Source organism: Trachurus japonicus, chromosome 23 (assembly GCF_045865225.1).
Source record: "Trachurus japonicus isolate A0001 chromosome 23, Traja_1.0".
Lineage (NCBI taxonomy): Eukaryota > Metazoa > Chordata > Actinopteri > Carangiformes > Carangidae > Trachurus > Trachurus japonicus.
The window spans coordinates 8,899,983-8,920,536 of record NC_140929.1 but is presented as its reverse complement, the minus strand read 5'-3'; the positions used below and the strand labels follow the sequence as shown (position 1 = coordinate 8,920,536).

The window sequence follows — 20,554 nt, the reverse complement described above, 5'->3', positions numbered from 1 at the left end:
TAAAAGCTGTAATAAATGTATTAACCATTAACAAAGCCATTAGTTACACCTCATAATGTGTTTCTATTGGCTGCCGACCAGATGTATTCATGCTCAGTGCTTAAATCAATCAATAGTACATATAAAAGCAAACACTTCAGGAGACAGTGTTTTAACAGACGTGATAGATTGGCGACAGAAAACTGCGACAAGATAAACAACCACCTCTCTGTAGGAAGTCTGATTTCGTTTTTTGTTTTTTTTTTAAACGGAGATGCTGATTTAGAAAAAATGAAATCGATATCCTGTAAAATCTCTCTCTTCATGACCACAAATGTTAATGTCGCTCTATAGTCACTCTGGCATTTCATCAATTGCTTAAAATGCCTGATGGAGTTCAGCCATTTAAGCTGTTACAGTAGAAATCAATGCATGAACCCCGGCCCTTATCTTATTCATCAAAATGTGCGTCTTCCACTGAAAGGCACTTGTGTGTTCCTTAATTAAAGAAACCTGAGTCCCAGAAAGCAATAAAAGCATCCCGTAATTAACGACATTGTGCGAGTGTCTTTTCTCGAGAGGGAGAAACAGAGCGAGAAAGTGAAAGAAAGAAAAGAGCGAGAGGCAGTAGCACGCCGCCAGCATGCAGCGCTGCAATTCAACTCCCAGCACTTATCTCCTGTTCCGCCGTGGCGACGACATGGCATGGAAAATGGAGTTTCTCAATGGGCGGGTTTTTTGCGCATGATGAAATTCATGTTTGCCGTTCTTCAAGGCTCAAATCGCTTTTCAGCACCGTCATCAAAATGGTATGGAAAAACCAGAGCGGCGAACAATGAGAAACCTTCAGAGGACTTTAGACACAGTACACACACTGCATTCTTTCTACAGTATAGCAGCTGGACTTTGTTTTACAACCGTTTTCTTCTGCACAAGGTCCATCGATAGAGGATTTCATATTTTGTAGGGATTGTAAAGCCCTTACGGGAAAATGTGGTGTTTTTCAGTTTTGAACTCTATGAATGAAACATGACTTTTACACCAAATGTCAAGGCAGCGTACAGTACAGTATGTTATAAAGCATCGAACATATCAACAGAGTATTTTCTATTCTGTTTGAAATTCTTTTTTTACTCCAGGAATTCAGAGACACACAAAAGCCACTCTGGCTCCATTCATCTCCACAATGAAAACCGGCACCATCATAATTTCCTCCTCAAGTGCGCCGCTGTAGTTTTTATACAGGAAGTGCTGCTAATCCTAGAATAAAAGCCGTATTCAGAGTTTCTCGGGGAATCCATTCAGCGTAACTCAACACCTCATTGATAAACACATACAGTACATGAACATTAAAACACAATTAAGTCAACAAAAGATTGGGATATTAGGAGCAGGTTGAAGTGGATGTGACAGTGGCATGATGGTTTTTAGCAGAGTGAAGTGTCAGTTTATAAAAGCTCCAGTTTGTATGAATATGAATATATAATACATCACAGTGCTGCACTAGCTGGTCCCTTGACCTTTATGATGTTAACATGTCTAATTCGAGCTGTTTCTCACTTTATACACCTGCATTAGTTACGAGGAACCACTCTGGACAGCTCAAACACACAGACTGATATATTGATTAACACATCATACAGTACATAGACAATATATGAGCAGTTATTTCCAGTACACCTCTTCTGAACTGCACATTGGCAGCGAGTGTGGGAGTGAACCACTTAAAGAAAAAGCAACACAAATGGAAAGAAACTCGCAGAGAAAGATGTGGGAATTGACACCAGTGACCCTCCACCCACCGACGTAACAATAAATATTGAACTCATATTACTTCTTCTTAGAACACAGGATATTTTCAGTGGTGCCTGGCACAGCAACAGGGGTATTAACTCCACTGAATATTACCCTCATGGACGTTTTGAATGACATATCTATATTTAATCGGTGGAATAGGAAATATCATTTGCAGCAGAACCTCAGCCCGGCAGATTTAGTTCTGATGCAGGCGGCACACTGCTGGGTTTGGGTTTTCAGAGGACAGCTTATCAGGTGTCTCTCTATCTCTCTCTCTCTAGAGCCGTGAAAGGAGGTCAAAGAACAGCAACCACAGCATAAAGCAAAAAGTCAGGTGTCACTGGCTGACATTTACTGTCCTTTAAAACATCCTGTAGATGCTCCTGTAAGAGAACCACCAGTAGATACATACTTTTTTTTTTCAAATCCTGTTGCCTCAGATGTCCTCAGATTTTTGTATTCTTACCATCATTCACCATACTTTAAAGGGGACATATTATGGAAATATCACTTTTTGAAGGCTCTTTAACATATATCTGGGTGTTTGTCTTGTCTTCCAGCCCCCAAAACATGAGAATTGCCAAAAAAAAAAAACAACAGTTTTACAAGCTGTTCCCTCAGTTGTCTTCCAATGATGTAACTAGGATTTGAATGTTCATAACCCCACCCCTACCTGGGATCAGTGGAAGGGGCGGGGCGAACAGTGGCTCATTTGCATTTAAAGGGACAGGCTCTGAAACCAGTTGTTCTGAACACGGCTGTTTTGAGAGTATGAAAAGAGCTGTGATGTTTGACCCTTGGGGTATTTTGACCAAAGTATGTCACAGACATGTCTTTAAGACACCTGGGAACTATTTTAATTTGTGAAAAGGGGGCATAGTATGTCTCCTTTAACCATTTGTGAAAACTTGTGTGCACTGTTTTTTCTGAATGGCCACAAACTCACTTTGGTTTTACCTCAAAACCAAACGCTTTAAATAATTGGCTTGGGGTTATTTCTACCAATATATCAATATAGTAACATCATCCTGTGTAAGAAATAACTTTAACCATTCGTAATGTCCTACACACACACAAACCAAAGTTGTAATAAAACCAGAATTATCCTTAAGTGTTTTAATTATGCTTCATTTCTGGAAATGACAGTCAAATGTATAAAGTATATAATCAGCATGAGTTTTGCCACTTAAAGTAATTAATACTTCAAATTTACATTATAAAGATTGTTATTAATGGGAGCTCAGCTACATTGAACCTGTTCTACGCCCCCTGGAAACACACAGAGATTGACATTAAGGAGACATTAAAGAGAGAGACAGGTGTTATGAAGTGGATAGAGCTCCATGGATGCATTAAAAAGGGTAGTGTGTGCAATTGTGTGTGTGTGCAATATTACATCTGGGTTGTATCCACTTGCAGCAGCCCAAACTAATCCAATGTGACAGGACCCTGTTGGTCAATTAACCTTGACATTATATCTTGTTATGCCTATGAGAGCAACACAGTCCGCGCCCTCTCTCCCCGCTGTGGCTTGTTTAAGCAAACAATATGATGCAGCAGGAAGCGTCCTTCAACTATAAGCTACAATGATTCACCATAAGGTAAGTGAGAGGTAACGAGAATAAAAACTGTATGCAGGGACCTTCTCTGTGTGTATGTGTGTGTGTTTCTCTTCCAATGCCAAACAAGGTTTAATTTAAATGTGCTGGTCCACTTGTTTAAATGATGTATTTCTATTCTACTGGGTCCATTATTCCGATTATGATCAGAAAATGTGGACCCATTAGCACAATGCATTTGCAGGGAATTTCTTTAGTTAAAGTGATACTGCATTAGCGGGGCATAAAGTGGGATTTGCAACAATAGGTGTGGTAATGACATGAAATAGAAAAGCAGTGACCGCAATTTTCCGGGCACAAAGAAAAGCAGAGGAGTTAAATGCGCTTCACCTCTTTGTCGGAGTAAAAAGCATATTCACATTGAATATGTATGGAATGACTCATGTTAGTGAGGTCTTGTGGTTTGTGGTGGTCAGCGCTCCTCCTTCGGTTCTGCTCATTTGAACCAAACATGAGCGCCGACTCCTGTAAAAACCGCAGCTACAATAAAGTTAAAGCAAATATTTTACCCTTAAATCTCAGATCTGTGAGGATAAATGACACCAAAACTTTTCTAGACTTCACAGAGAAGAATCTTTTCCCCCTTCTGACGTCTGAAGACTCAAAGCAAAGCTGGTGCTGGTTTAAATCGGGTCTGTTTTTTGCTTCGATCGTGCCCCTGGTGGGTGGGAGGGAGGGAAGGAGGCGCGTGGCGGGCACGACTTTAGCGAAAGCGAGGGCAGAGAGTCGACGGCCATGGCTTGTTGCCAGAGCAGCAGGGAGAGCAGAGACAAATAGCTCGGCTGATCCACCACCGTAATCCCCGTTAATAAACTCTGCTGTCTGTTGACTGTTGAGCAGCCACCGAGTCAAACAAGTCGAGATGCATTAAAACTCTGACGCATCTTTTTGCATTGTTTTCTTAAGCTTTGTGTCAATAACACCACTAAGTCTTTTAAGTCTCTTATTTCTGTATTTTCTTTATCGGGAACCATCTGGAGTCAGTGAGGGACAGGACACAGAAGGACGCAGTCCCTCAGTCCACAAACCCCCCGGCAAAAAAAAAAATGTCCCAAAAGTCAGTGACACTGCAGGAGAAAGAGCTTTCTTGTGTGTGTGCTGCTTTGGGATACAACAAGTAAAGACAACATGGACGGTGCATCACTTTGAGTTTGGCTTGGATCAATTCTGCAGGCTGTGTTTTGCTGAATTTTGTTATTTACAATGTAAGTTCCTTGGGCAAAAGTTGAATAGGCTGAAAAAGAACAAGTTCATTTTCATTTTGAAATGAATTTCAACTCTTTTTGTTGTTTTTATGAAAGGTAGCATGGTAATACTTTTTACTTTATGTACAAAAAGCGTGTTTGTTTGTGTAAAAAGCACAAAAACCCTGATTATAATAAATACATAAATAAATAAATAAAGTTCCCATTGTTTACTTTATTGTGAAATGTCAATCGCTTGTCTGTGTTATTTGGAGTAATGGCTGCCGGAGCAGGCAGTCATGGATCAAACAGCCTGTGTGTCCAGAGGTTAATTGTTTATCGGGGAGTAAAGCCTCGGGTGTTTACAAAACTTACTAAGAAATTCAATACGCTGGTTTCCGTGGAAGCAACCTCTCCGCTCAGCGAGGAGTCGCAGTATGGTTTAATGTGATTACGATATGTGTGTGTGTGTGTTTCTGTAAAAGTGGAAGGATTAATAATTCACAAATTGATCAGAAGGCTTCATTTTGACACAGAGGGAATCATACACACTCATTTTTGTGCAACACAATCACGCCGGTCGATCGCTTGTTTCCTCTGTGTTTTCATTCCAGTAATTGATGTTTCTCTACTTTTCTACTTCTGTTGTTTCATTTTGTTTGTTTCCACAGAAACAAAAAGCCGGTTTCACTTCTCTTGCATCAGGATTTTGCTGCTTTTCTTCGCTCTGCATCTTTGTAAACTGAAAATCTAAAAAAATAAAATAAAATTGAACATTGTCACCTTCAGCTCCGGGAATTCATGATGGATATTCTTCACCGTTGTCTGACATCTCATAAACAAACTGAGACAACGGCGACGATAAGATGCAGCCCATACAGAATCTGCAATATGTTTTTCTTGCAATACGTTTATAATATCTAAAATGACAGAGTGAATTCTGTCAGACTGAAATAAAGTTTGCAGCATTGCTGGAGCCGTCAGCCAACAGATGGGGTCGAGGTAATATCCCCGGCTCCCGCAGATCTTGACGGACAGAAATTCCAGCTACAAGTTTAGTCCATGTGACGGCTCCATGCCACCAGCCTCAAAAGCCGGCGGGGCTTAAACTGGGTTATGAGCCTCCTGCCACAGCGATACACACTGTGACTGTGCAGCTTCTCCATCTCCTCCTCACAGATTCCTCGTTAAAAACCTGCTCCCTGACTTTCTGCAGACAGCATCGATATTCCACCGAGTAAACAAGTCTCGGGGCATTCATCATTCAGCTGAGCAGCACCGGGGAGCCAACTCACCGCTTTTGATTGAGGGTGTGTATGTGAGAAAACAGTAATTTATGACTCTAAATAGTGGGGAAGAGTTTTTTTTTTTTAGGGAGGAACTTTTCTGCCTGTGGTATAGAGAAGAGGAACTCCAGTTCTTCTCCACGTTACAATGTCATAAATTGGAAGCGATAATGAATAGTCGAGTCCGTTCCTGAAGATGATGTGAAAAAGTTGTCAGGCTGGGGCTCGGTGTGGCGGGAACAGCAATACGTCTCAATGACAGACGTTCGATACCGAGCCGAAGGGGACGAGGACATCAGCGAATCACAACGCTGAACACTGAACATTGTTGATCCTCATTCAGCACCACACACAGCACACATGGAAAACTGAAATGTGCTCCCGTAGCCACCAGGTATCTGAATGGAAACGAGGGTTTTTACTTTGGTAAATGTGCTGCCTGGTACAAAATAAACCCTCGGTCCGTGGATGCGGGAATTTCTCATTCTGACTTTTCCTGCTCTATTACGTCTGTGGGAAGCAGGGGAATATGACTAGTGGTGCCATTTGTGCAGAAATGAGGCTTTTTCTTCCACGGGAGCCATTTCCTGTCGCGAGAATTACTTCCACATGAGCCCGTGGATGTATCTATATTTAGATTCCTGCTGAATGCATCTCCAGGCGCCGATTTATACCGTATGACACAGTGACAACCACATTCTCATATACTTAATATTATAAAATTCTCCAGGCAAAAAAAAAAAAACACGTGGATGTGGAGGCATTGTGTGGAAATGAAGAGACAGTTCAAGGCTGAGACAGAAAAGCGGAAAATCTAACAAGCAAATAATAAAGGCTGTTACGCAAAATTTACTGATTTATCATGTCAAACACTTGAATTACTGTCGCCAGATGTTTATTCTCCACTTCAGGCACTGTTACTGCTTTTTGGCGAGATAATTCAGTGAGACAGTTCAATCCCAGTAGTAAACACTCTGCTGAGTTTTTGCTGCTGCTGCTATTGAGACAAAATAAAAGCTGAAATAAGTCACTCGTCGACTTGATTCACTAGAAGTCTTTGTCAAAGGTCGCGGCCGACAGTAGCAGTTTTCTTTGTGCGTCATGAACAAAAAGTTCACTCGTAGCCGCGGCTGAATCATGTCTGAGTCACAGTTACACCGGGATCACAATGCATGCGCTGAATGGTCTCTGATGGAGCCACTGTAAATCAGAAGGAGCGTAATTACGACTTTGCTGCTGGGAAACAGATTGTTGAGGCATGACGGCGACAACAACGAGGATTTATTCTCTTTGGGATCCGTATTCTTTTGAATTTTCATTGTAAACTCAGAGAATCGGTTGTAACTTGGCATTTTCACAACATGTTGTTTTGAAGAATCTGCCCGACTGGGAGTAAAATGCTACCAAGCAGACTCTTTTGTCACCGAGTCAATTCAAAAATGGCATCGCATCCAAGTTAAATGAAACACAGGAGTGAAATCAAAGTGTTTTATGCACTCTATTCTCGTCAGTGAATCAGTGGTGTAACATAAACTTTTGTTGTATTTGTCATTTATTGAGAAATAAATGTTAAATGTTCCATGTTTTATGTGTTCAATATTTAGAAATCATCTCAACAGGAAGAAATATTGAAGCCATATGTTAAAATAAAGTTTAAAGGAGACATATTCTGCCCCTTTTCCACAAATTAAAATAGTTCCCAGGTGTCTTAAAGACATGTCTGTGACATGCTTTGGTCAAAATACCCCAAGGATCAAACATCACAGCTCTTTTCATCCTCTCAAAACAGCCCTGTTCAGAACGGCTGGTTTCAGTGCCTGTCCCTTTAAATGCAAATGAATCACTGCTTGCTCCGCCCCTTCTACTGGTCCCAGGTAGGGGTGGCATTATGCAAATTTGAAACCTAGTTTCATCACTGGAAGACAAATGAGGGATTTCAACCTAGGGAGCCTGCAAATTACAGATTTTACTGTCAATTCTCACATTTTGGGGGCTGGAAGGCAAGACAAACACAAATATATGTTAAAGAGCCTTCAAAAAACGATATTTCCATAATATGTCCCCTTTACAGTAAAATAAAGTCTTGGGTGGCAACTTCTTGATTGCTCTGCTGATTCATTTTAAGGATTCATTTATTCAGCTACAAACAAAAAGAAGAAGAAGTGATTTGAATGAGAAGCTTAATCCACTTACATGGGATTTTGTTCAGCTCATTCATGAACTTGTCCTTTAGCTTGGAGAAGTTCTCGTCCTTCTCCCCGCCGCCTGGCCCGGCCATGTTGGTGGTGTTGGAGCCAGCTGTGGAGGAGGAGGCGGTGGTGGGCAAGGGCGCCGCCGCCAGCGCTTCCCTTCGACTCTCATTCATCGTCGTGGCGACGCTGGGCAGCCAGGCAGATGCTGCACATGTGGGAGAAGGAGAGAGACAAAACAAAAGTGGAGAGAGGACGAGAGGGGGGTTATTATTTTCTTCTTTTGCATTTTTTTTTTTTTTATTCGTGCTGTGACAGATGCATGTCAGAGGCAGAGCGCTCGCCTCGTCAGATGACTGAGTTGACGCAGACAGTGTGAGCAGCTGCTGGCTCAGCCTGAGTAAACATCAGCTGGGGTCCAGGATGAATTGGCCAGTGAGCTGAATTCAGAACAAAGCTACTCCCTCATTGCTTAAACTCCAGATTAACATCACAGAGCAGAGATAAGAATCATTATTTATTACCCCCATACGACACAGGCAGCAAATCCCTGCACTGCTCCAGGCTTAATTGATACTCTGAGCTTATGAAATGTAGTAAATGTTACAGGGCAGACGGGATTACAACTCCACTTATCACACCCAGGGTTTTTTCTTTCTTTCTTTCTACACAACAGGTGTATTTACTTTAACACACGTCTGTTGTGAGGGGAAACACGGAAACCACGCATCTCTTGTGTTAAGCTTTGTTTGTCTATGTGTGTGTGGATATACTCATGTGTCCGTGCATGTGCGGTGCTGTGTAATGTGCTGTACGTCGCAGCAGCAGCAGCCACATGCGAGTCATTATCTCTGTGTCACCGTGGGAAGTTGGTTCCACATGATGTTTCCACATCATTTCAATGCTGCCTTAGGAAAACAGGAGGAGACTCGTACAATACATACCGTGACACTAAAGGCACCGTGGCTTTATGGTATTATAAGTATCCAAAGAAATTCTCCACATGTGAAACAGGACCTGGGCTTGAAATCCAAACTTCTAAACAACAAGAAATGCAACTAATGGCTATTCTAATTATTGATTAATCACGTTAGTTAAAGCAGAAGTAAGTGATCCGGTCGTTTTGGCTAATGCTGCGTTCCAGGTAGGCTTTTGAAACCGTAAATTACAGCTTCAAGTCACAACTTACGACTTTGTAGCATTCCAGGCAACCCACTCGTGTTTTTCCGACCTGTTTTACCTGTGAAAGTCACTATAACGGCCACTCGTAACTTCCGACCCGTGAACTCGTACCAGATAGAACTGGTATGACTTCACAGGACGGAAAAACACGAGTTACGAGTTTCCTTGAACGCACCATAACAGTCCTCGTCCCTACGTCACCACATTCACGGCGTTCCTTGGCTGCACACACAGCCCTGCATGCCGTTCTCTCTCCTCATTGGATAAAAACTGTAGGATACGATAAATGTTTTCTCCTCGACTCAGAGCAGAGCAGAGTGACTGACAGACCCGTGTTTCAGACCAAACACTCTATGTAAGTGATTGCTGTCGGAAGATATAACTATTTAAGACTTATATTAACACAAATATATCACTTACTTCTGCTTTAAACTATAAAATGTCCATAAATAGTCAAAAAAGGTTAATTTCTTGTTTTTTATTTACTGTAGATATTTCATATACTGACACATACTGCACTTCCTAAAAAGGGCAAATCTTCACATTTGTGAAGTCTGAATCAGCAAATGTTTAATGAAATAAAAGTTGCATATCATGTAATGTTTTGATTAGGGCTACCAAACAATTAAAACATTTAATCTTGATAAAGTGCAAATTAATCACACTTTATTTTTACTTTTCAAAATACACCTTAAAGAGAAACAGACATTCAAGTGTTTAATAATGGAATGTAACTTAGTTTAGCTTGTGACTGTGACTGAATTCATTTCTGGAAACTGATTCAGACTATGGGTATGTGTGTAAATTGTTGATACGAAACCTTTTTTTTATCGTGTTAAGTTTTAAAGCCCTGGTTTAGATTTTATGTTTTAGAGCACCATCCACTCTGTGAGTGACTCCAACACAGGCGTCCGACTGTCGGACCAACCCTGCAGCCCTGTGACTGCTGTGCAACTGCAGGCAGCAACTATTTATTGTCCACTCTTCCTGTGCAGGTTGTAATTTGGCTCAGTCGCCATGGTTATATAAAGAGGATAATGACACACTAAAGTTGTGGAGGGTTGATAGCACAGTGCTCATTAAACTCATAGTTTTCCTTTTCATAGAGGTATTTCATGAAGTTATGGAGCCAAATTCCTGTAAAAAAAAAAAAAAAAACATTCTTAAGTAATTGAAAAACGTGAATGTAACCCAGAGTGGCCTCAAATCGTTTCTGTTCCTGAACCTCAAAGAGCTCAGAACAAAATGTGGCGGCAATTCCTCCGAATATAATCTTCAAATACATGAAGGGAAAGGAAGTTCAGAGAGTAGAAGACTAGTTATCTGTCTTCGAATATATATAAAATTTGCCTTTTCAAAGGCGGCGGGGAGATTTAGATACAAGGAGTGTTTTCAGTATTTATGCCTTTCCAATAAAAATTAGCTGCATTTAAACTCGATAAGCTTTATGTTAGGTTACAGAGACAAAATAATCAGCTTCACTTCACCAGGGGAGCTGTGCAGTAACTTATAGCTGTGTGGAAGAAAACCTGGTTTCTCATTTTCTAAACTCTTGGACATTTCAAAGCTGAAGTTGGAAACGACTTTGCAGCGACAGCTCTGTTTCTCTAACTCTTGGTTACTACTGCTACTGTTGACTCTGGTCCCGCCAATTACCGCTTTCTGGGATTTAAAGACAAAATACTGGACATAAAAGTGAAGAAACATTGTGTTTCCATCAGGGATTGTTTTCGGGAATCTTGGAGGAAGTTACTTGCACTTATGTCACTCTGCTGCCTGAACTTAGAGTTCAGTTTTACAGTTTATTTGATGTTAATTGTGGATCTGAGCATACAGTAAATCTAACTTACAACAGGATACCAACTATTCAAGCACAGGATGCGTCGTATTATAGCTAAATGACATTAATAGACCTTTACTTGATGATAATGTATACTGATACTGTAGCAGCATCCTCCTGGTCAGCACCATGGACAGCGGTCGTTTCAGCTCTACATCAAGGTTGTGTTAGTTATTAAAAGACGTCAAAGCTGCAGTCGGTTCGTATTATGGAGAATAACATACTGCATACTGTATAATGTAAGCAGTCTGAGTCTTAAGTTAACACCCCGTTCCACCCAAAATATTACATGATGTACGACAGAAATCACACATGCAGAGATATTCACAAGAACCAGAGGCGATGCAATTATTCCAATTCAAATTCAACAGCATGTGGAGAGGAGGCAGGAGGAGACTAATGGCGGCGTAATACCTAAATACATTCAGCGGATCCTCAGCCCCGACCACAGCCTCACACCAGCCGACGTGACTCTGCTGTTGCATGAATGAAATAATCAAAAGCCCCGCACGCATACAGCTAAACCGACTCCACTGTATGGGTTTCTTTCTTTGTTTCCCCTCGGTGCGAAAGTTTGTATAATTACACCATTTGGTTAATTTACCACAGGCTCACTCACATCTACCCAATTATAAGAAAACCCAGGTTTATAAACAGAAGTCACACAGACTGACAAGTAGCTCTTTAATTGGACGGACGCTGATGACCCGTCTCTCCAGCAGATTGGAGAAGCAGAGTGAAAACAGATTTGATTATCTGCAGAGAATCTCAAAAGAGCACTTTATTTCTTTTTCTGTCTTATCTTCCAGTTATCACAGGGGCAGTTCTCGTGCAGGGAGGTTGAGGTTTAACCCCATTTATTGATTTCAATACACATACTGGATCTGGATGAAATGAACTGGGATCAGAAAGCACCTATGGGTTGTGATGTAATACATGACTTCCTCTGTTTATCACTTGCAGAGAGCTGCTGCTGCTGCTGCCAGTCGCTGTGACTCACTGTTGGATGATGATGATGATGGTTTTGCATGTTTTTCCTGCACCTTCGCAACCGCACTCAATTACTAACCGTTCCGTTGTTATGTAATGAAAGAGCGCATTATATTGTTGACTGTATTTGTCGAGCTAACATTGACACTGACCACTGTATTCTCCCCTGGTCCAAAAACCCCACGCAAGAAATCAATAACTTTTGGGGTAAGGACAGTCTTACAGACAGTTTTCTTTCCTGTTTTGATAGCTTTGTGAATACAGAGATCACTTGTATGTTGTTTATGTTTTTTTTGTTTTGATAAAAATCAATAAAATCTTGAAAAAAAAAGAAAAAAAAATCAATGACACACACACACAAAAGAAAAAATCTAAGCGCACTTTTCTTGTTTTGTTTCTTCTTTTCTCTCTGTATACTTTTGTGTGTCTTGTTTGTTCTCTGCTGTTGTTTGTAATCACGTATGCACTTCTGTATTATTTGATTGTGTGTTCTCACCCTTTATTGCACTATATAAATAAATCCAAAAAGCTAACAATGACACACAATAACCACATTATAGACTAACAACCCCAGTTGGGCTGGTCTGAGGGGTCTGCCTTTGAGGTTGCATGGACCATTAGCATAGCAAGGACCTTGAGGAGATAATGCATCATGACTTGTCTACCTTATACCTAACCAGACACATTAATAAACATGCAGAACATGTATATCCTCCCTGACAGTGATAAACAGCCTTGTTTAATTATCCTGGACCAAAGCCTACATGGAAAAATTGTCTGATAATGGATGGCATTTATCATCGTATACAATTATCCTGATACAGCCACAGGTACATGGACGTTCAGTTGTTCACTTTGTGTTTATTTGAAAATTAATTAATTTGGACATAGTTCCCCATTGTAGTTGTGAAAAATGAACAATTCCTGTGCAAGTGTTTTGCAAAGTGTCTTAATTAGAGTAAGATCATGAAGCTGAACTTCTCAATCAGCTCGTCCAACTTCACACACGCGTTGTGTTGTGCAGAAGACACCGAACTCGATGCGAATTGTGTTTCGCTAGCATGAGGTGGCGTTCACAATCACTTTATCGTGTTTGTGCCGGTTGCTGCTCCTCAACATACTGTGAAAGCATGATATCGCTGCACTCCCCAGCTGTGTGATTCTCACACTTTGCTAACACTTCTTTAACATCTTTGTCTGTCACCCACAGATATTCTCAAGACGCGTCATGTGGCTATAGCTGCTGCAGAAAGAAAAAAAACACTTACAAAGAAGAAATAGAGAGAGAGAGAGGGAATAAGTGCGGCTACTTTGTCTTCAAACGCTGCACCTCCAATCAAAGCCAGAAGAAACACGATTCATGAAATAATTCAATCTCATGTAAAGCAGCGGCAGTGAACCTTCTCCTGCTCTGAACAAAGCAGCTATTGGCTACCTCGGCCCTCTTAACCCCCCCCCTCACCACCGCCACTACCACCACCCCCTTTCGGTTGCATGGACGCCTACGCGTGTCCATGTTCGCTCAACCTCCCGTTGGTTTCCCTTTGAAAACGCTGCAAGGTTAGTGTGGAGGCTGGAGCCATTGAGAGGCACGCTTGGCAATGACAGAGATACTTCAGCACAGGCGAGGACTTTTAGGGAGCACAATGATGCTCTGCAGAGTGCATGTGGGAGGCTTCTTCTATAGAAAGAAGAATTGATCAGGGGGAGAAGGGGAGGGGAGGGGAAAGGAGAGGAGAGGAGAAACATACTGTAGGCCTCTCACTCAATATCTCCAAGTGAGCTTATGTCTGAAGTGAGGGACAGAAATGCAAACACGCTGCTCCACCACGCTTTGTACAAGGATGTGTCATAAAACAATGGGCCTTTACTTCAGCAGACGGTGGGCACGGATCCTCCGCTGTAAACGACACCATCAGTCTGAATGAGAGACCTTTCAAAATACACACAACGAGACGCGGCGCATCTGAATTAAATAACGCAACACGTGTTCACATCGCATCATTTGCAGACGGCAGGAAAAAAAAGAAAAATATCCCGGGCGCTTCTTGATCTCCGCACAAAAATGTCAAATGGAAAACAACCAGACATGAGCAGTGTGTGTGTGTGTGTGTGTGTGTGTGTGTGTGTGTGGAGGACCACCCATGGTGTCTGTTATGCCTCTCACATCACTGGCGCACACACACACACAAAAAAAGATTGAAACATTAATTCAGCTCATCTTTGCACCTTAATGACTACTGGCCCATTCAGGCATAAGATGACAACTTGTGTGTTATCTCCATTGTCAGTGCCGCCTCGCAGCGGGCAGGACACCTGAGGAGCCCGTCTCACCTGGAGTGGATCGGGTTTATTTATCTTTATGGAAAACCTGAGAGCAGCAATGACCTTTTTTCTCTTTCCAAAGGCTGTTGTCGTCGCTGTGTAATCACACCGTACCATCCATTGTAGCACAGAGCCAATATCTGCCCCGTCTCTATACCGAACCAACCTAGAAGACAGATTTAACCAATATTGTTGTGTTTACACAAAACGGCTGTTTCACTTTAAAGGGATAGTTCAACATTTTGGCAAACTGGCCCATTGCCATAATCCCTATAGTCTTACGAGTAGGTTTGTTACCTTTAATTGTCAGTGCAAGCTATTTTTAGAGCGGCGGAGCAGAGCCGCGAGCTGCTCAGAGCTACGCTACAGAGGCTAATGGGATTTCTTGGTTTCCCTCATCAAACTCATCAAATACACAATCCAACAACTTTACGAGACAGAGTTGTTTTTGAGGCAAATGTAGAGACTGCTTGCCGAAAAACTGCTCCCGATGGGAACGCACATCAGCAGTTTTGCATGAATTTTCCTCTAAAACAACTCTGTCTTGTAACGTTCCGTTATTATCTCATAGCGTGGTGAATGTGCAGGTCAAAACTTGTCCACCAGAGCGTTTTGGAGTTGTTGGATTGTGTATTTGATGAGTTTGATGAGGGAAACCAATAAATCCCATTAGCCTCTGTAGCGTAGCTCTGAGCAGCTCACGGCTCTGCTCCGCCGTTCTAAAAATAGCTTGCACTGACAATTTAAGGTAACAAACCTACTCCTAGGAATATATGGATTATGGCAATGGGCCAATTTGCCAAAATATTCACGTTGAACCCCTCTCCACTTCGGCCTTCAAAGTTCTCGTTTGAATATTTCCTGGTAACACTGAGATATCAACTGAACACCATCAAGCCAGGAGAAATAGCGGATACAGACTTATCAGCAAAGAAAAGGAAATACAGTCCAAGTGAAAGGGATTGGCCGGTCACGGTCGTCATCTGCAATTGGAGCATTGATGAGAAGGAGAGCCGTCGCGGTGAGCGCGAAAATAGATGCTAGCGGGGACTCTGTAGACACAGTCACCACCACACGAGTAGAAGCTCATAGGTGATGATTAAGCCGGATTTCTTTCGTATAAGTCTGTATATACTGTATATATATTTTTTAGACTCAGTCACATAACAGCTTCCTGTTTTACAACCTTTGGCGGAAAAGAGCCGAATGCAAATAAGAGAAAATACGCGACCAATATAAATTTCGGAGCCACTCATGTATCAACTGATCTAAGCTGCTCTCAACTTTCACAGTCATTCCCGCCTTCTCTACGGGACGCAATAAACTGCTGCTTGTTTCCTTTTTTTTTTCTTTTTCGCTCCAGCCATCTCTTTGGAGGTGTGCCGCTCAGGTGTAAAACCCCAACCCAATTACAGGGCCGCCAGATGGCCCAGCAGGTCCCCAGCCACAGTGGCGATGCTGGCACACAGCTCCCTCCTATCACCTCTCTCCCTCTCCCTCCATCTTCCTCATGCTCTCTCTGCTGCTCTAACTGGGTCAGCTCCCTTGCTCTCTACCTCCCTCTATCCTTCCTGCTATCTTTTCCATCAACCTTTCATGTTATTTTTTTTTCTTTACTCCTCCCCGTAGTCTCCTCCTATGATGGATCCTTGTATCTACAAACATGACCGAATAAAAAACAGAGATAGTGGGAGCTAAATGAGAAGAGGAGAACCGCCGTCGTTGCCTTTTCTTGAGTTCAGATTTGGACGGCGTGTTGGTATCACGTGGACCGGTCGTCCCCCCACTGGTTGCAGTTTTTTGGCCGGCTCCCTCGGTGCGCCGGGTGTTGCATCTCACGCTGTTTGAGGAAGTAATGAAGCTGCCAAAATCTGCCCAGCCCAGGATTAATACTGTCCATTTTGTCAGCTAATTCAACATAACCCCACAGTTCATAGCAGACTGTACTGTACTGTACAGGGGGAGCGAGACGCACGAGGCAGCGTTTTGCCAATATCACTTCCCCCTCCTGTCATTTTATTGGGTTTCATGAGTTAATCACCCAGTAAATCACCAATTAAACCCATTTTATGAAGAATTATCTGCCAATTATCACAACATGATTTGGCAGTTGTTATATGTCGGCTTGATTTAAACCAATTGAATAAATGTATGCGCAAAAAGAGAGGGATAGTGAAACTACTCATCATCTGTATATACAAAATCGTTATCTCGACAGAGACAAAATGTGCATTGTGCATAATTGGGAAGGGAAGGTTATTATTTCGTAGCCTTAAGCTTGTTAAAATTAAACGACATGTGGTTAAAACCATTTCCCGCAATTAAAGGCACTCTTTAACAGTTCCCATAGGGGATAAGATTGTGTTTTTTAATGGAGTTCATGCTGCCAATGGCAATAAAATCAAACATTTCACATTTGGGGCTTAATATTGTTGTTTTTAAACTTTTACTTCAGCAGCTCAACCTCATTTGATGAGCTGAATGTTCCCACAAAACTAAGAATGTGCCTGCTTCATCGAGCTCGTAAAAAGTTGACATTTTGGAGATACGTGGCTTTTACAGGACAGAGATGAGGGGGAAAAAATGCTTCGAAACAATTGAATCCCAGTACAAATGTGGTAGCAAACTGGGCTAGGTTGTAAATGTCAATAGATACAAAATAATTCACCATCACTGGAAGTGGCACATCAGATTTAATAGTGTGAAATTACGACAGTGAAGTCACCAGTGAAAGGCCAGTCGTCAATGCTCTGTCATTCAGAGGCAGTAATCAGGAAGAGACTAATTGTGGTGTAAATGTTTTGTCAAAGACGAATCAAAAGCAGCGAGAGACGCACAAATGCTGCTGTTGCTGTCGGGATCAATAGTCCGGATCAATGAGGGAGTGCTCTGCCTGAACAATGGACAAATACACAGGCCAGAAACAAGACAAAGACATAAAGAAAATCCCTGTACGGCAATGATACGGTGCTGGAGTTGTATTATGTTCATGCCCATGTGCAACAGTGAGGGTTTTAACACATTCACAAGACGCGAGTGCTTATTTGATTTATTTTATTTCTCTTTCTAGATGTTTTATGTTGATATTAGAGAGGCACAATAACTATCAGTACAGATAATTATCGTCCCCATATTGGCTGATAATTATCGACCAAAATTCACAGATAAGTTCGATCTTACTAGAGCCAATTATTATAACTAGTCAACAGTGCCTTGATTTTGCTAATTTTCAGTCCATTTGCCCCCTAAGTTAATTTGAAACAATAATAAATATAGATTTTTGAAGAATCATTACTGGTGTTGTTTTAGTGTAGTTTTGATTACAGTAATGATGTTATTTAGTTAAGTCAGAGGCACAGCTATAATTCATGGTTAATTCAGGTATCTGTGTTACCATTTTATTTTCTTAGGGGTTCAGATCCTCCCATGGTTATTTAACCGTCCTTTCTCCAGAATCAAACAGGCTTGAATCACAAAAAAAACATCACAACTTCCCAACATCTGCACCCAGATATTCTTATTGAGGATTCTGTGAACATTATAACAGCAAAAAAAGAAAAGTCTATATCACTTGTGCAGTTGTAATTATTTTCACTTCAGTTAGAAACCAACTATAAATACCGTAATGAGTTTTTCTTAACGGTACTCTGATAATTAAACCTGCATTTAACGAAAGGAGGGAAAAAAAAGACCTTAACCAAAGTATAAGCCGATAGCTGGCTTACTTTGTGCATATAAATGTAACTAATGAGTCGGATGGGTCACTCTAGTAGAAAAACAACTCATGCATGAAGCCTCAACCTGCACCTTGGATGAACACCAGATCCCACTGTGCTCCTTCTCCCTCTCTCTCTCTCTCTCTCTGGTCTTTATTCGCTCCTCTTTCAAAGAAAATCTAAAAAAAAAAAAAAAAAAAAAAAAAATCACCTGGAGCAGCAAACCAATTTCTGTGTCATCGCTGATTCACACACACACACACACACACACACACACACACACACACACACACAGACTGTCATCTTTATTAAGTCATCTGACAGGAGCACATGTCGGGTACCACGCCAATCCAGCCCAGGTGGAAAAGCCTAACAGCCCAGCTAAACTTTGGTAAAGTAGATGAGTTAGTGAACTGGCACATTAATAACAGGCTGTCAGTCAAGTGTCCGTCAGCATCTGCCAGGCCCTCATTTAGAAAAGGATAGTATTCCCAGACATAGTGCTCACATGCCAGGGAGAAGAAGAGGAAGGAGGGATGGAGGGAGGGAAAGGGAGTCTTTTATGTATGTATTAAGTCACATAAATGATTGTCAGGTGAGCTGCCTGCGGAGAGCAGAGATAAGACGAGGCTGAGAAGGCCCCGTGGCCACTTCCCCTTGTCCGGTGCAGCCTCTTTACTCAGTTGAAGCCAATCTCGGGGGGTAATGGAAGTGGAAAAAGTTATTAACCCCGCTTTGCAGCGAGGGCAGGACAGCTCCATTAAGCCAGTGCACAAAGATTCCCCCATTTTCAATTACTGCTACAGCGCCGAGTAAAGAAAGTTAGAAAAAAGCAGCCCTGTTGTCTGCCACACAGAGAGAAAGACTCGGGGACCCCAGATCCCAGCAGCTCTTATCATCTACTCTTGTTCCTCATATAGCATGAGTCTGACACACTCCCCGAGTTGTCGGTGGATACGTTCGGTCTATTTATATGACAAACATTGCAAGGAGGCACACCCCCCACCCCCTGGAAAACGGCTCTGTCAGCCTGGAGCTAAATGAGAGGCTGTGGAGCAGAGAGCAGAATAAAAGTGTTTTTTTTTTGTTTGTTTTTACATTTAGATGCTGAATCTGACATTAAATAATGTTGCAATGATGGAAATCAATACTGAGGCATAAGAAGCAAAGAAAAAAAAATCTAAATCAAAAAGGGCTCTCTGTTGGAAGCCAAGGTGCTTTCAATATCCAGCTGTAATACTCATGTGTGACCTTCATTAGAGGAGAAGTCTCTGATCTGATTTCAGATTCATACATTACAGTTTCAGCCTTTCTGGTGATGACATCTGCATAATGAACGATGACAAAGAAGATGAGTCTTTACAATACCTTTTAAATGATGCTGTGTAGCTAAATTGGATTTTTTCCCCTTGAACATTACAGATACTGGCACATGAAACCTTGTTTTTTTCCTATTTATAGCAAACAAATTAATTCAGTGTTTCACTGTATGAATTTCTGAGAACTTTGTGAACATGTTGTAGCTCAATTAATCAGCCGACAGTGTTTTCATTTTCTCATTTCAACACAACAGGAACCATTGACTGACTCTACATAGCATTTATGTATTTTGTCAATATTGTTTATTGCTTTTTTAAATCAAAACTCTATTATAAGCTCTATTATTTATCTGTAACCTTGTTTTCTCAAAGTTTATACTGCCTGTTTCTGTTTTGAAATGGCACAAGTGCTCTCTATATAAATAGTTTCATTGAATTGAAGAGCCTGAATAAGAGTAAAAGATTATTTCTTTTCAAAACTAGTGGCTGGTACTTACTAATGGAGTCCTGATGTTTCCTTGAACTAAAATAATCCAATATTATCTGATCAAACTTCACATAATAAACACCTTAATGCCTAAATAAATACCAGAGCCAGCAGCAATGAAAATAAGTCTTAGGAGAGGCATATTTGTGTAGCTGTTCATATTTATTGGAGCATTCAGTTTGAGTTTGGCCATCAAAGGTCCATTACTCACAAATTACTCACACATGAACTGCTGGTCCACTGTTTCTCTGCCCCCGTGTTTATTGGACAAACAGAGGATCTCAAACACCGGTCGCTGCCTGGCTGACTCTCTCCGTCTTCTATCACGTTTGACAGATACATTTTGAAGGAAAAATAAAAAAAAACACCTCCCACATTTAGAAACCCCTTCACCCTGCTTGCGTGCTAAGTTGGCTGCGCCGCCGGAGGGGCCAGGCCGAGCAGGGAGGTGGTCGGGGGGGTTGGGGGGTGGGCTGGGGCTAATATAGCAGCGCCTGGGGAGTCATGTCTGTTGCAATCAGTCTGATGTAGGATGGCGAGACCAGGGGCCACGGTGCGGCTACTGGTAGGTGAGTCATGAGGATAAAGGGAAGGCCGTTTGCTCAAACGCCGCCGGCCCCTGGGGGGGGTCAGCCGACAGG

The 20,554-nt window shown here is 41.8% G+C and overlaps 1 protein-coding gene across 5 annotated transcripts in view; it reads right to left on the bottom strand.

Annotated features, from left to right (window-relative positions):
- Positions 1–20,554, bottom strand: part of syt1a (synaptotagmin Ia) — a 173,468-nt gene that overhangs the window by 33,045 nt on the left and 119,869 nt on the right. For all 5 annotated transcript variants that reach the window (XM_085768839.1, XM_085768843.1, XM_085768840.1 and 2 more), the window contains one exon: positions 8,059–8,262. In XM_085768839.1, coding sequence (XP_085624965.1) covers positions 8,059–8,230 — 172 coding nt within the window. In that variant the 5' untranslated portion in view covers positions 8,231–8,262. The remainder of the gene's footprint in view (positions 1–8,058; positions 8,263–20,554) is intronic.